The 15,231-nt window shown below is 41.4% G+C and overlaps 1 protein-coding gene across 7 annotated transcripts in view; it reads left to right on the top strand.

Annotated features, from left to right (window-relative positions):
• The window catches only part of JARID2 (jumonji and AT-rich interaction domain containing 2), a 226,744-nt gene that overhangs the window by 115,706 nt on the left and 95,807 nt on the right, over positions 1–15,231 (top strand). For 6 of the 7 annotated variants that reach the window (XM_072853326.1, XM_072853331.1, XM_072853327.1 and 3 more), the window contains one exon: positions 10,959–11,100. The exons of the other annotated variant lie outside the window; for it this stretch is intronic. In XM_072853326.1, the coding sequence (XP_072709427.1) occupies positions 10,959–11,100 (142 nt within the window). The remainder of the gene's footprint in view (positions 1–10,958; positions 11,101–15,231) is intronic. 7 annotated transcript variants of the gene reach the window in all.

Here is a 15,231-nt window from a genome sequence, read left to right as displayed (position 1 = left end):
GCAGATATGCTGGTTTTGAATTATACAGCCTGTAAGGGTTTCCTAGAAATCATAACAAATATACCCAAGCTTTGCTAAGTCTCTGGGTTTTAGCTGCACACCTCTCCCTTTTCAGGCTCCCAAGTATTCATTGCTAGCAGTGAGACATTGCATGCCTCTTTATTTCCCTTGTTGTTTTATTTGCACATTCATATGTTGTGTTTTCTTCCAATTAGCAGGCTCTTCCTTGCTTCACTGTGTTTGCCTTTACCTTCTTTCTTTCTCTTTTGTTTATACTCTGTGGAGACGCAATTGCTAATTTTTACTTTCTAGTGTATGCTCTTGGCATAGTTTTCCTTCTCATGTTACTTAAAATACCAGAATGCCTTTTTAAAACTTTTTTTTTCAATTTTACTAATCTGTCTAGTTCCTCGGTGCCAAGGTATGGGTATTTTTGAAGTGTGGATTTATTATTCCTTTGTCCATCCATTCCTAGTGGAAGCTTAACTCTGAAACGGGGTAAGGTATGTTACAGAGTCTAAAAGCAAATCCCAGTGATGCCGAGGTGGGGGGAAATAATTGACTAAAAAATGGGACTGCTATAGTGGTGTATTACAGTTAAGATGGATCTGTAAAAGTGATTCAGAAGGGAGAGGAATTGCCCTCACTTGGTGCTCACATATAGACCTAAAATGCTGACTAGCTTGCTTTACTTAATTCTTACTTACGAAAATAATCCATGCATGCTCCCTCGCATGAGGGGATATTGGTGAAGAACAGGCAAAAATACTTTGGAAACTGAGTCAGTAATTTTTCTCCAAATAACTGTCAAATAGATTTAAACCAAATACAAGTTGAAGAAACAAAACATTTTAAAATGAAATGCTTTCTTTCCCTGGCATGTCGAGGGCTTCCTTGACTCCCTCATGGGATGTTACCCTACTGGTTCTCTGTTCAGCCATATAATTCCCTGGTAAAGGCAGGATAAACAAGACATGATCGTTTTGGCATAAAAACCAAAGAATAATTTATTCATATGTCACTGATAATTTTGTTAATATCTGAGAACTTAGACTTTTCTCTCTCTCAGAGGTTATGCCCATTTTTGTCACTCATATCGTTGAACTAAATAGAGATAAATTACACTTGTGGACCTGCTTGTGCCTGTAATTTCAAATAAAATGCACGTTTAACTCTGTTTCCAGATTGCATATGTTATTACCAAACGAGAGAAGATGTCCTGCAGGACAGATGTCCTTGGCATAGCTGCAAGTCAAAGGGCACTTATTCTCCTTGGGGAGAAATAAAGCCACTCTGTCCAGCACCAAAATCAACATGAGGCACACACCACTGAGGGATTTTAATAATAATCCCACATCTCATGTCGTGCTTACTGTCTGTACCCCTCCCTTGCACTTCACTGTGGTGGTTGATCTCACAACCTTTATTTTACAGGTGGGCAAGCTCAGGGAGGGGAGGTGACCTCTCCAGGGGCACCCGCTGGGTGGTGGCTGCATCTGGACAGAGTCCAGGTCCCCGCGTCCTAACCGAGCTCTCTTCCTGGTGGTGGTGTTCCCTTGCTTCTGCAAAGGGCTTTATGCCTTCTCTACCTATGTCCCTCTGAACAGCAAAGGTCTATAGCTAGGATCTTGCATCTGGAGTCCTCTTGTTCCTCGGAAGCTTTCTGACTGCGGTCAAGGAGGGTTGGGGACAGAGGTGGATGCAAGCTGCAGACATCAAATACTGTTATTTGGCAACATGTGGGAAGAGTACGTGGTCCTCATTTCCTCAGGGCTAACAGGGAGTGCTTATGGTACTATAAAATTAACTGTGTTTCTGTTTGTCAAAACTTAATGACCTTTACATGGCCTGGTACCTACTTGTTAGAAAAGCTGCTGCTCTCCCCTTATCGTACAGCTCCAGGGGCAATTGGTAGGAACTCGATAGCGCCATGGTACTGATAGAGAGGCAGCAGCTGGTCGGGTGGTGGACATCAGCTCTCTTTCCTCCTCTCTGTTCTGCTTCATTCAGGACAGCCCTAGGTTTTGGGCCTTGGGGCAATCATTCCTTGGGTTTCCTTTTTTTCCCCCTCTTAAAATTTAAAAAATTTGGGAAAATTCAAGGTAGCTGTTTGTGGTTTTAAGCTCTGACTTGGTCAGCTCTGCATTTTTAGGAAAGTGGTCTTAGGAGATATTTATTTGTTCCCCGAGCTATTTATTTGTTCCCAAGCTTGGGAGTTCCCCGAGCTCCCCATGCCACCATGGAGCCCAGACTGATGACCTTCCTTCTGCCTTATGAAGAATAAGCTGACAGACGGGGTTGTGTGTCTTGCCTGGGGGAAACAGGGGGTTGCAGTTTTCATTGTGTCCTTAAAAGTGCAGAAATATCTTTCAATCAGAGAGGTGTGTCCCTTTGAATATTTTTTTTTTCTTTGTATGAACCTAAAATAACACAAGTATAGACTTCAGGTGAGGTTTTTCTCAGTATACGATATGTTGCAGGCATTAGTAGATTTTTTTGTTTTAAATGTCTTCGAGATGCATATTTCATAAATACAACTGAGGGGTGAAGTATGTCCTATGGCCTGGGGTAGTTTCCTGGCAGAATTAAATTAGGTTCATTTTTGACTGTTATATTCTTGTTTCTATCAGTTTAATACCACCACCCCCGCCAACCAACACCCTCCAAATGAAAACAAAATGAAACACCCTTAAAAGTGTTGTGTTGAAACACCAGAACAATATAATTTCAATTAATGCTCCTAACAGGTACTTGATAATGGGCTCACATGCAGGAAACAAAGTCACATAAATGTCTTTGGTTGCTTAATAGCAATTTCTGATGGAGACGTAATGGGAGTAAGGAGCTTCTTTCAACCTGTATTATTTAATCAGTGCTCTTCGGTGATCTTGTCTTTTGACAGGCTGACAAACACATCTTGTGCTGTAATGTCATTCATGCTTGGCTTCCATAGTAATGATGTATATCTACATATAAAAGCACTCTTCTAGTCATTTATGAAGACTGTACAAGCTATTTGCTAACAGTTTTTGGTGTAACACTACTGCTTTATGCATATACTCTGTTATGTACCACAATCAACCTAATGTCCGGTGGCTTGTCATCTGAAAAGCCCACATACCGTTAATTACCATCATGGTGGCAACACAGAGCATTGTGTGGTATAAACGACTATTTCATGCTGTGGCTTTTTTATTTAGAGACAGAAAACTGTTGTGGTTTTGCATTACCAAAGGAGATCAAAACAGCATTTTCTTTATGACAGCTATCCTTAAAAAAATGGACAGGGAATAGGTATCTCTTATCCCAGAGAAAAATTTTTTGGCTTGTTTTGTTTTTAAATTATGTTACTACCATGAAAACCCAGTTCTTTAGTCTCTAAGACAACCATGGCATGAAAATAGGCCTTATTTTCGAGGCGTGTTGTCTGTTTAATGTGTAATGTGATACCTTGTCATGCTGTGACAATGTGACAGATGGCATTTGCACTATAAAACTAAATTATCTTTTGTGCATAGCTGTACAACAGCTAAATACAGTAACTCTGTACAGTATGCTGATTAATGCAGACTGTTGCAGATGTTTTGGGGATACCAGTATGTTTTAACTTGGCATCAAATGATTAATGGTTTTATTTAACATGCCTACCAAGATTTTGGTAGTGTTTCTGCATGTACTCTGGCAAGTAAGGGCGTTTTTGGTAGAAGATAAATTTAGGGTTACAGACGATGGGATGTGAATTTGTATTGTATTGCAGCTGTTTGTCTATTACTTCTGGAAAATTGATGAGGACTATACATTAATGATACTTTGCAAGTAAACTTGTGTATAAAGTTATAGCTCTTGAAGGAAAACAAGAGCCATCAGTTTATTATATGTAGATTTTCATACAGAATATTACTTGCTTGAAACTAAGGGCCAGAGTAAGTATTTAAAGAGCTGAAGGTAGTAACTTTTTTCCCTCTATATTTTAGGCATAGAACTCGTGTTGGTGGTCTTCCATGGTGCGGTTATACCGAAGAGTGTGTGTTCAGGTGGCACAGACTTCTCAGACCATGGTGTGGGATGGTTAACCCCCTTGCTTTCTTACGTTGCAATTACATTTGTGGCAGCTTTCCTAAAAGGAAAAAGTGCAAAAAGAAGAAACAACCTGTTTGTTGTTGTTGTGTGGTTTTTGGGGGTTTTTTGTTTTTTTTTTTTTTGTTTTTTTTTTTTTTTTAAACAAAGATTTCCTGTGCAACTCTCAAGACTGCACAGCTGAAGCTGGGACAGGTATGTTAATCGCTAAGTGAACAAAACTTTAGCTCCATGCCTACGTAACTACAATCCGTGCTATTGCATGCTCTCATAAGTAACACTGTCGTCCCAGTGTGGTGAGAATGCTGCTTCGAGTAGATCCACTTTTTTAACTTCTTGTAACTTGTGTTTCTTTGTTTTGCCAATTGCCCTGGAAACTGGGCCTTTGTGCTAGCCCAGAGCGGTTCAGCTTGCAGGGATCAGGGAGGAATGCAAGGAGGGGGGTGCCCGGGAGAGGCAAACCCAGTATCTCTTTGCAGTGGGAAGTGGGTGTCCCTGTGTGGTCAAGAAGCACCTGGGAGCAGAGTTATGTATTTCACGTATAGCTGAGATCTGCAGTATGGCTCCCCTGCCCTGAGCTGTGTGGACTGGCTGACATTAGGTGTTCGTGCCATATAGAAAGCTGTGAATACGGTCATGTTGAAATCCCCCTTATTTAGGTCAGTTAATGCTTTTGATATCTTTGGCTTGTGTTTGTGGTGTTGACTGCTGATTTTTCTAATGTGATGGCTTTGTGGGTTGCCTCTGACTGTGAGAACTGACTGGAAGTACAATTGAATGTATTTCTTTTCCTAGCCGCCTTAGGACTGGGAAACGGCAAACTAAAATAGGTGTTGCTGTCTTGTTGTAAGGACATGGAAATGTTCATGCTCAGATGCCTTGTTGGCATTAGAATAAGTGATGTAGAAATAGTGTTTTGGAAACATTGTGAAAGCCCCTTCACCCAACCACTGTGTTTAACTAACCACGTGGTACTGAGGTTTGTTCAGATGTTCCCCTTTGCTTTCCTGATTATTCAGTAACTTTACAATTACTGGTATGTTCTTCATTATTAATCTCATCTATTCTTAAAACCAACTAATTAATCTCAAACCCTCCCTTGCATTTTTTCCATCTTCCCTTATGTTGTTGCTTTCTGCTTCTCATTTCCTTGTCAGTTTTCATCCTATGTATTTATACTTACACGGTGTTTTATTGTATGGTGCGTTCCCAGGTACTGTGATTTTGCATCATATGTTCAGGTGCTCCCAAGACCTGCCCTGTGTATGTGTGTCAGCCATCTCTCCAGATGACCAGAATGGGTTAGATCATGGCTTGAAAATAGAGTTGTAGATTTCTGCTAAAAGTGTGTGTGTGTACCACCAAAAATGGTAAGGGTAGTGAATTTGTACCAATATAAATTAAGCCCTGCCTCCACTGGAATAGTAAGTCTTACTTGCTAGACTATTATGAAAAGCGATCTGCTTGAGTCAGTGCAAGCCCCCTGAAGTAAGCTCATTTAAGCAGATTTAACTGTTCTTTACACACACTGTTTCTGGTGAAAGGGACATGGCCATTGCTGGAGAAGGCTCAGCAAGACCTCCACTCAGTTAACAACTACAGTCAAGAAGCAAAGGGGATAGTAAGATGCAGTGGGAACAAGAGGGAGCATGCTCTGCAAAGGTTGTAAAGCCATGATATCCGGATTCTGTCTGGATCACCCTAGAGGGTACAGTTCAGCTCATTGCAGAGTCCTTCTGGCATGTGAAAAAACAAACAAACTTGTAACCACAGACAGATATGAAAACATTCAGAGTGGGGAAGGCAAATAAAAAGGAGGTGGTAGAAGTCTCTTTAGTCATGACTGTGGTGCAGAGGGCAGAAGGGGTTTTTCTGCTTTCCCCAGCTTGTAACAGAGTGGATGTAATAATCACAGTTGCTGCTTTTTCTCACTGCAGTTAGAAGCTGATAAGTGGATTTTTTTTTTTGTTTGTGTCTTTTTAAGCAGTGTGTAACTCAAATTGCAGTTTGCTATCACAGCTTATGCGGAAGTTTAAAAAAGAATTCAGCAAAACTGTGAAGTTGACATTTATGTGGCTAAGATACATTTTAGGATGTTAAGATTTCCATGTTTCAGTTTTAAGCTACCCTTTTTAATTACTAGGAATTGGCCTTTCTCTTAAAGTATCTAGTCTTGATCAGTTAGAGCCAGGACAGTGTATTTAAGGGACCATAGATGTCATTTGATATGTGAGTTCCTGTATTTCTGACTTAATTAAATAATTCGTTAGTAGTGACTTAGTTAAAGCAGTGTTTATTCAGTGACTTTGAGCCATTCAGTGTTTCAGTTCCTTTTAAACTTTGGCAGCAAATATGTACTGCTTCACTCTATATATAAATTATTATTTCACGTAAGTCATTTTAATATATGAAATCCTACACTGACTTATAATCCAAGTTGCTGTACTTTCAAATTTAATTTTAATGAGGTTTAGGGTTTTTTTAAAATATTAAAAAATCTAATTTGACTTTTAAAACAAACACTTTATATTACAGGATTAAAGTCTATTTTTATCAACCCTGACTTATTCTGCCTAGTTATTCAGGCCTTGTGGTTGGTCATGAGTCCAGCTGCCAGGGGAGGAGTCAGTGAGAGCTGGGGTTGAGATGAGCCCAGTGGGCAAGGGGCAGGCAGCCGCTGCCAGCTCTCCAGCAGCTGAGAATGTAACCGGTCACGGGCTTTGCCATGAGCCAGGGCTCACTGGCATCGTGATTTACAGGTTGAAAGGCACAGCCATGGAAAAGCAGTAGAGAAACTATTTGTCCCTTTGATTTTATTTGGCTCTTGATGGCTTGCTGGTTCCTTGACTACTGCTGGGTATTCTGAAGTAGCCAGGATTGAAGAGTGGTTCAGCTCTTCAGACTGTGCAAAAGACCATTTTCTGGCTCGGTTGCTTTTTCCTGTTTACATACATACACAACTACAGTACTTTGCTTTTAAGAAATACGAATGCTTGCTGCTTCCTGTAACTTGGTTAACTTTGGAGAGTCAGCCCATGTGAATGGGTGTACACTGGACTCTGTTCCTGCAGTGCACCAGCAGACCTGTATGTCCCGTCAGCTGCACCAGTGCCAACTCATTAATGGTGATGGGCATGCCCAAGTGTCACTTGTCACAACGATGGGGTCCCCACCTCATCCTGGGGTCTCCAGACTCTTTATAGCTCCCAATTGATGCACAGCAGAAAAGAATGTGGTTTGTCGCAGTTAGAGATAGCAGGAAGGGTGTTTGAAGGAAAAGGTGTCTGGGGGCAAACTGAATGCGTTTGATATAAAAATGATTGAGTGGCAATAAACTTTATAACAGCCTACTTCAGCATGTGCTTTCTCTCCAGTGCTTGGAAAGAGGCTGTGGACTGTGGCTGTCTGTGCCTTTCATCACTTCAGAACGGATTTTGCAATTATGCTGGCCCTGAAAACCTGTAGAACATGACACCCGTTCCCATTTTTTATCAGTATTTCTCATTTGTAGTTTTATGACTCCGTTTTAGGGCACTTGTTTTAATTGTTTTCAGCTGACGATAGCTAAATTCAATTATCTGCAATATTATTGTGTTTTGGGATGGTGCTGGTTATGATGAATAATAGTAGACAAACCTATATTTTTCCTTAAGGGACACAAATCATACTTGTCTTCCAAGTGCACTGATGGTTTGGCAGGGTGAAAGGATGAATAAAAATTGCTTTCCAACTGCGTGCAAGTTGACAGCCCAAAAGGTGATTTTCTTGACTCATATACTTCAGGTTGCTGGGTTTTACATATGGCAAGTCTCCAGAACAAATACTGCTTTTGGAAAACCTAATCAAATTCTGCCATAAGTTACTGAGTATCAGGCCTCAAATGATATGCTTGGTTTAGACTTCTCTGGAGTTTAAAAATTGTAAATTTTATCAGCAGTGGTTTAATGGAAAAATGTAAAGCAAAAGTTGAAACATTTTAAGAATATACTTGGGCACTAGGGCTTCTAGTGAGGGTGAATTCAGCATAGAAATATAATCTATTGAATGTTTTTTAAAAGGTCGCCTTCATTTCTTTGGGAATGCTTTGAAGGGATTCTGTCACCCCGCGTCATATCACTGTCTTACATTACAAATCTTGTTGTAGTATCATGTGCTGATACTGAAATTTGTATTATTTGTTGGGTCACAGTTTGAGATCTCTTTAGTGGAAAGGAAGTATCGAAAGGAATTTAACAAAAGGGGAGTGAAAATGTAAATTGGGTCATTTAATTTCTCCCTGCCAGTCTCAGGCTGACTAGAAGAGACATTTTAATGCAAAAATTGGTGCTTAGTTTCAACTTTTGCTTTGTGGGCTCCATATTAGGAAGAAAAAAATTGAGCTACCAGTTCACTGCATCTTCCCCACAAAAAAAATCCAGGCTTCTGCTTTGTAGATAGTATTTTAAAAATAGCGTACAAAACCTGCAGCATGTGGCCACCACGTAGCCTCACTTCTGACTCCAAGTCAGGTGTCGCAGATGGAGTGAGAGTGCACTTCACTCATAAGAGAGAAGCAAAAATATACGTTATTGATATAGAATAGGGAGTTAACAAAGTTCAATGCGAGAGTTATTTAACAAGATTTGATGGCAAAGTACACTTGATTATTTACTGCATAGAGCACAGGGTCAGACAAAACTGTCAGGGAGACCCACCCGTTGACTTATGAGGTTCAGAAAAGGACCCCTTTGCTTTCTAAGCTGCTTCTCAGAGAGGAGTCTAGGTGCGGCTACATCCAATCCTAGTCCCAGACTTGGTCAATGATTTATGTCTGAAGGATTATATATGTGCAATCAATCCTTTATATCACTTAGCTAAGATTTCAAAGTTTAGCATGCTATTAGTCACTTACTGAGGATCTGTTGCGGCAAGGAATCTCTCAGCCTCGAGGAGTAACCTTGAGAGGTGTCCCTACTCAAGGGGATATCCTGGCGTGCAGCCCGTGCCCGAGCAGGAGAGCTCCAAGGGCTCTTGGGCTGCTCACTATTTATGGGGGTAGGATGATTGACTCCTGGTCATATTTGCATGCTGATGACAGATTTTAGTTTCTTCGGTGGGTGCATTGCACAATAGCCCTAGGCTATTGTGTTATTATCTGTCTCCCAAATCCACTTGGAGCCTGATACAGCCATCATGACCAGATGCATCCATTATGACTGACCGACTGCCACTGGTAGTTATCACCTGAGTAGGGTTACAGGAGATAAAGGTCGGGGGTTTGGGGAAGCACGCCATCACATCAAGAGAAATTTGGTGTAGTGCAGAATGAGTAAGAGCAAACTTTGACTGGAAAAAGAAGAGAGTGATATGATGTAGTGATATGATGCAGACTTTGGATTAGGCTGTTTAAAAATAGGCAATCAGAGCGATTAGATTGGTTCGAGAGCCCGCTAGCAGACGATGTGACACACTGAGTTGTAGTGCCCAAGCGAGCAGTGAATAAGTGGCCTTGTGGGAAAGGAATGTTTGGCCATGGCTGTGGCCGAGGCATCAGTACTTTGAGCAGACAGCTTGCTGGAGGAGGTGCCTTGCTCTTGCTCTGGTTATGCTTCAGTGTCTCTTTGAAACTGAGCTTTGTTGAATGCTTGGTTATGCGATGAGTAAGTGCATTGGTGGTGCTAAACAGTGATTTTCCTGAAAACAGAGATCTGAAATGGTTTAGCACTGATATAGCATCAGTGGAAAGTTTTGAACTGCTGTTATTAGTAAGCATTTTTGGTTTAGTACTCTTAAGCCTTGCTGCCTGGCTTATCTTGGAAGGGGCCAGCCCCCTTCCTGTTTTCTTTCTAAGGTGCAATTATAGAAAGGGGGACTGAAATGACCAAGGGAGGGGAGTCCTACCAGTGTTTCTCTGAGGAAATAAAGCTGTGAAACAAAAGTATTTTGGTGGAGAGATGGGAAAGCATTTTCCTAGATAAAATTGCAGCTCCTCTGGTAATAAGCTCTTAAAACACCGGGTAAATACTGAGCTGATAAAATTCTTAGTAATCTTCCTCCCTCTCATCCCAAAGCCTACTGAGGAATATGTTACTATTTTAATTCTTCCTTAAGTCTGAGCGGCTTCACTGTCTGTCTGCTGTTGTTTGTAAGAGTCAAATTATATTACTCATTTGAGTAGAATATGCAAAATTTGTTAAACTTTATGGTTGTATAGGGCCCAATGCTTTCTTCCATCTATGTGACTCTGCTTGCCGTAGTATTCCTCCAGGACAGAAAAGGCACAAAAGGAAAGGCAGCTGTGGCAGACATTTCCCCTGCCCTGTGTACCTTTGCTGGCAGTCTGGAGTTTCTGTAGTTGAGTGACATTTGGCTAGACGAATCAGAGTTGAGAAACAGACATTTGATGTTCACCCCTTTGGGATTGAGGTTTTTTTTAAAAAGAATCATAAATTGCAATAGTTGAAAGCAGCAGAATAAAGAACAGGACGATGACAAATTGACCAAAGAGCAGCTTAATTTTATATTGATCTACAGAGAAATAAAAAAGGCTCTTATCTATGCCAGTCAGGAGTTCCGTAAAACAGGGATGAGTTTATGACTCTTAAGCTGTGTCCCTTTTTGAGTAAGGGATGTGACAAGATTATGGGTGTTTGCAATCGTATTTATAGTGTACTTATTTGGGGCTGGGGGCTTACAGTTAACCAAACTGGAAACACACAGTCAGGCAGGTTCTTATTGGATACCTCTGTGCAAAATCAATGTTATCAGCATACCTCTTTGCCAGGTGGTTGCTTTGGGCATCAACCCTCTACTGTTAGTGTCATGCGTGAATTTTTATAAAATCCATTTGGGACTGGTAATGCAGGTTTTGAATACTGTGTACTACTTTGTCATGTTTACAGGACTTCTCACTAATGGCCAATCTAAAGGATTAGGACCGGGATCAGAACAGCTGGAAAATGAGAAGGACGATGCATCGCAAGTGTCCTCAACGAGCAACGATGTTAGTTCTTCAGATTTTGAAGAAGGGCCCTCGAGGAAAAGGTCAGTAGTGCATTATAATTAAAGAACAGCCTTTTTGCTTTGTCCCTTTTGTGCTATAAGGTTCTGATTATGTTATCAGTAGGGTATGTTTGCACATACTGCCCTACCATAAACAGACTTTCCAGTGTGGAGTCCTTCTAGTAACAGTGAGGATATAGTAAATTTTGCTTCATCCATCAGTATAGATGGTTCTTGTTGTTGTTTTGGAAAGCATGGAAAAGCAGTTGTTTTGTAGTAGGTGATTGCTAAATTAAATGTCTTAAGACTCTCCCCTCCTGCCCTCCCTCCCCCTCCCCTGGCTTTGGCCTCTCAGGGACATGTCAGTACGTATGTGTGTGTAATTTCGAGGAAAGCGTCACTAAAGCAGTTAGTGTTACTGTTGTTATTTTTAATTTTCTGTGAAAGAAACCATGTGAAGTTAAAAAAAAAAAAGACTAGAACAGATGCTTCTGAGAAGAGAAACTGTATGGTAAGGCAGTATGGTGGCTATTGGTTGCAAAGGACTCCTTTGAGATACTGCTGTAGCAAGCTGCCTCCTCTTTCCTAGAAGTCAGTTATGAGGTTCTTGTTGAACTCTTTCAAGTTCTTATCCTGAATGTGCAAAATGTGGGTTAAAATCGTAGGACTCAAGCCAATCTATTATAGAAAATATGCTGAGAATGCAGGATGCTGGGAGTTGTCCTCTGTATGAAGTAAGTACCAAAACAGGCTGTCTGAAAAATACCATTTAAAAGAGAGAAATGGAAAATGCTTTCTCAACCTTTTTCCTCCATTCTCCTTGCATCCTAGTCCCAAGCCAAAATGAACTGTAAAATAAAGTTCTCTTTCAAACAAAAGTAGTATTCCTGTTTTCTGCGTGACTTTATGATCCCCTGAGAAGCCCAATGGGTAAGGAGAGTGGCGCTTTCCTGGACACCCCTCTGTTCCTGTGCCCATGTCCCCCACCCCTGGTTCCCACAACCTTTTCTATCCTCGGAGCAACAAACTCAGTCTAGCTAATATGCCCACTTAGCTCCTCTGGTTTATCAGAATAAAATTTGTGTTACCTTCTATACTGGTAGAAAATTGCATCCTCCTGTTGGTCAGGGGAAAAAATATTTGTGTGTTTATTTTTCGCTTTATGACATATAACGGATGCTTGAAAATTATTTCTGCTTAGAAATTTAGGTGACATCCACTGTAGGTGTGATCCTGAGAAACAGTGGTCATTGTTTCACAGCATTGCCACGGTTGCTTGCGCTTTATCTTAAGGCATTTTTGCTGCCCTCTGGACTTGCTTTGTTCCCTTGTTCCTCAGCTGTGCTGACACAACCACTTGCAGGGTCATACCATAAGTAGGTTCAAGGAGCTGGTTAGGATTAAAAATAATAATGAGAGGAAGACGGATTGAGACTTTTTGCCAGGGTTCTTTATTTTTAACCTGCGTTGAGTTTTCATCTCTTGTTCACAGTATGGCTGCAGGAGCACCTGCCAGTGCAACCGAGGGGGCATCTGCTTCCTCCCTTGGGGCTGGTAAGGGGCAGGAGGGCTTGTCCCTTACGCTGTCCCTGCTTCTGGTGCCCTGCACAGTCCAGCTTCAGAAATCAGTGGGATTGCTACATCACCATCCCAAGAAACTGCATTTGAGTATTGCAGGGGAAATTTTTTTTTGAGGAATATTTGCTAGTTTTTGGCTATGGGAATTCAGACACTTGAGAAGCAGCTGGGTGGTTCATGCCTAATAATAGGGAACTCAGTGCCTTTGGTACTTTTTGGGTTAAAAACCAAAGAAAAACAACCCCGAAAACAGAAGCTAAGATGAAAAATATCTTTCTGGCTTTTGTGGAAGACAAGGCATCATTTCAGTTCTTCTTCATGCATCATGAACTGTTGACATAATAGTACGTTTGTTGCTGCAGTTGCTGTGAAGGAGAATGTTCCTGTTTTGGTTCCATTTACACCCTACACAGACTTTTGTCTACTTTTTTCCTCCCCCAGCTTCCTCTTTGCAGACAGACCTCTTCTGGGCTCCTTCTCTTAAGCTGTATTGCAGCATGTTTAGTGTTTTGATGTCTTCCTCTTGTTTCCTTTGAGGTTTTTTGTTTTGTTTAGCTGAATATGTAATGTTTCCTCGATCCAGGTCATCTTGGGATCCCACAAAGAGTTGTGTCAGGAATATTGAGTGGACAAAGGATATGCAGGAGGATGAGGAGGGGGATGGGACTGAAATGGGATTTATGGGTTCACTGCCTCAGCTCATCAAGTTTTGAGAAATTGTGCCCTCCTTGTCTTCCTCCTGGGCTTCCTCAAAATCAAACTTTTCAATTGTCTGTTCAGCTGGGTGTGCAACTAATGTCACTCTTGTACTAACATACACATTTAAACACTGTAGCTTTAGCACATACTTCATGCAGTTTTTTCCCTTCCCCAAACCAAGTATTTGTCTTCTCGAAATACTGTGGTATATAGCTGGTGGTATATGCAGTGAACTGATTTTAGGGATTGGTGCACTTAGTGAAGCATGTGTGTTTTGAACTTGTTCTATATAATACAGTAAGTTTTGAGTACCAGGTTTCCTGTGGTGTTCGAAACTGCATATATGTAAGTTACTATCTAGTTTTTTATGGGTTGTGGGGTTTTGGTGGGGGTTTTTTTGGTGTATGGCAGGAATGTTTCTTTTGGAAACTTGAACCTATCATCTTCTAGAGGAATAAGTCACCTGTATTTCACACCAGTGATGGAAACAAAAAGAGTGCTAAGCAAGTAAGCATAGTAAATAAGGGAGGCTGTTGTAAGGGGCTCCAGTTTGTGTTGTAGTTTAAGGCTTTGGTTTGACCTTGCAGTTCCTCAGTGTAAGGGCAGACTGGTACTGTGGAGGCAAACAGTCTCTTCCCAGTTTCATCTCCCCTCTTCTTCCCAGCCATTGTGTCTTGCAGTCTTCTGGCCCCCAGGATGGCCAGTTCCGTGGACTGATCTGGCAGCATTTTCCTCTCTGCTAAGCAGGTCACATTATATAAATGGAATAGGGAGAGAGATTCATGCGTGTGTGCAGCATGTGTGTGTTTAATTTGCATTTATAGTTGATCCAAACTCGTCCAGTTTCAGAAATGATTTGCACGAGAGTCTGGATGAATAGCAAGTGCCAATTCTTGTAGCAAGCTGAGTGGAGGGTGAGTTTGCTAGCAATTATCGTTGCGTTGTGGTCTCACTATGCCATCCATCTCTGGTGTAGATTTTCCTTGGGTCATAACTAGGCAGTGGATGCTCCCAGAGAGTTACTGGTCAGAGGACTTAGTTGTAGATAGGTAGGTGCTGACAGGCATCTGTGGGGGAGGTAAATCCCTACCAGCCTGCCTGTTGACCAGTGAAGGGATTACTGCCGAGTATTCCTTATTTCACACATACATGCCAAGCTGTGTAACGCAACAGTAGAGCCCCCAACCAAGCACTGCTTTAGGTTTATCACATCTTTTTTTTTTTTCAGTTTCAACCCCTTTCCTAGTAACATAACTTGACTGAAGAGCCACACATGCTGTAAAGAGAGCATCGTGATGGGAGGAAAGAGATTGAGGTTCTGGTGAAAGTATGCTGATTTAATACAATGCTGCAGATTTTGTTCAGAAACTCACTTAGATACTTTGTTTGATGGACCAGGCTTTTGAATGCTGTGGCCTGGTGCTGTTACCGGCTGCAAATGGCTCCAGCTAGTCTTTGTAAGTACTTTGTAAGTAATTAACACCTTTGCTCTCTGGGGGCTGGAGGAAGCTTCCTACACAGCCAGATATGCAGCCAATGGGGAAAGTCCCATCTCCATTTCTTTTTAAGTGGAGGGTCTTACATTGTAACAGAAACCATGGAACAGTACTAAAAGTGTGCAACCTGCCATTTTGTGATGCTGCAGGTTTCAGCTGTGATAGCTTGGTGGTAGTAAGGAGGACAAGAAATATATGTACAGCTTTGCCTGTGCAAAGTCTCCCGATCAGTCAAAAAATTGTAAGCCCTACTTACAGAATAAATGGGGTGTAAGGAGGATTGGCAGTGGCAATAGTGGCAAGCTCAGACCTTCAAAACACTTTGAGTGGAAACTCAAACAAATCTAATAATGGACAATGCTTGCTTTGGTCTGAGCTGTGTCTATTACAGGTTGACCAG

This window comes from Ciconia boyciana, chromosome 2, assembly GCF_034638445.1.
Source record: "Ciconia boyciana chromosome 2, ASM3463844v1, whole genome shotgun sequence".
Lineage (NCBI taxonomy): Eukaryota > Metazoa > Chordata > Aves > Ciconiiformes > Ciconiidae > Ciconia > Ciconia boyciana.
The sequence above is the reverse complement of the archived record's forward strand: the minus strand, read 5'-3'. Positions and strand labels throughout refer to the sequence as shown.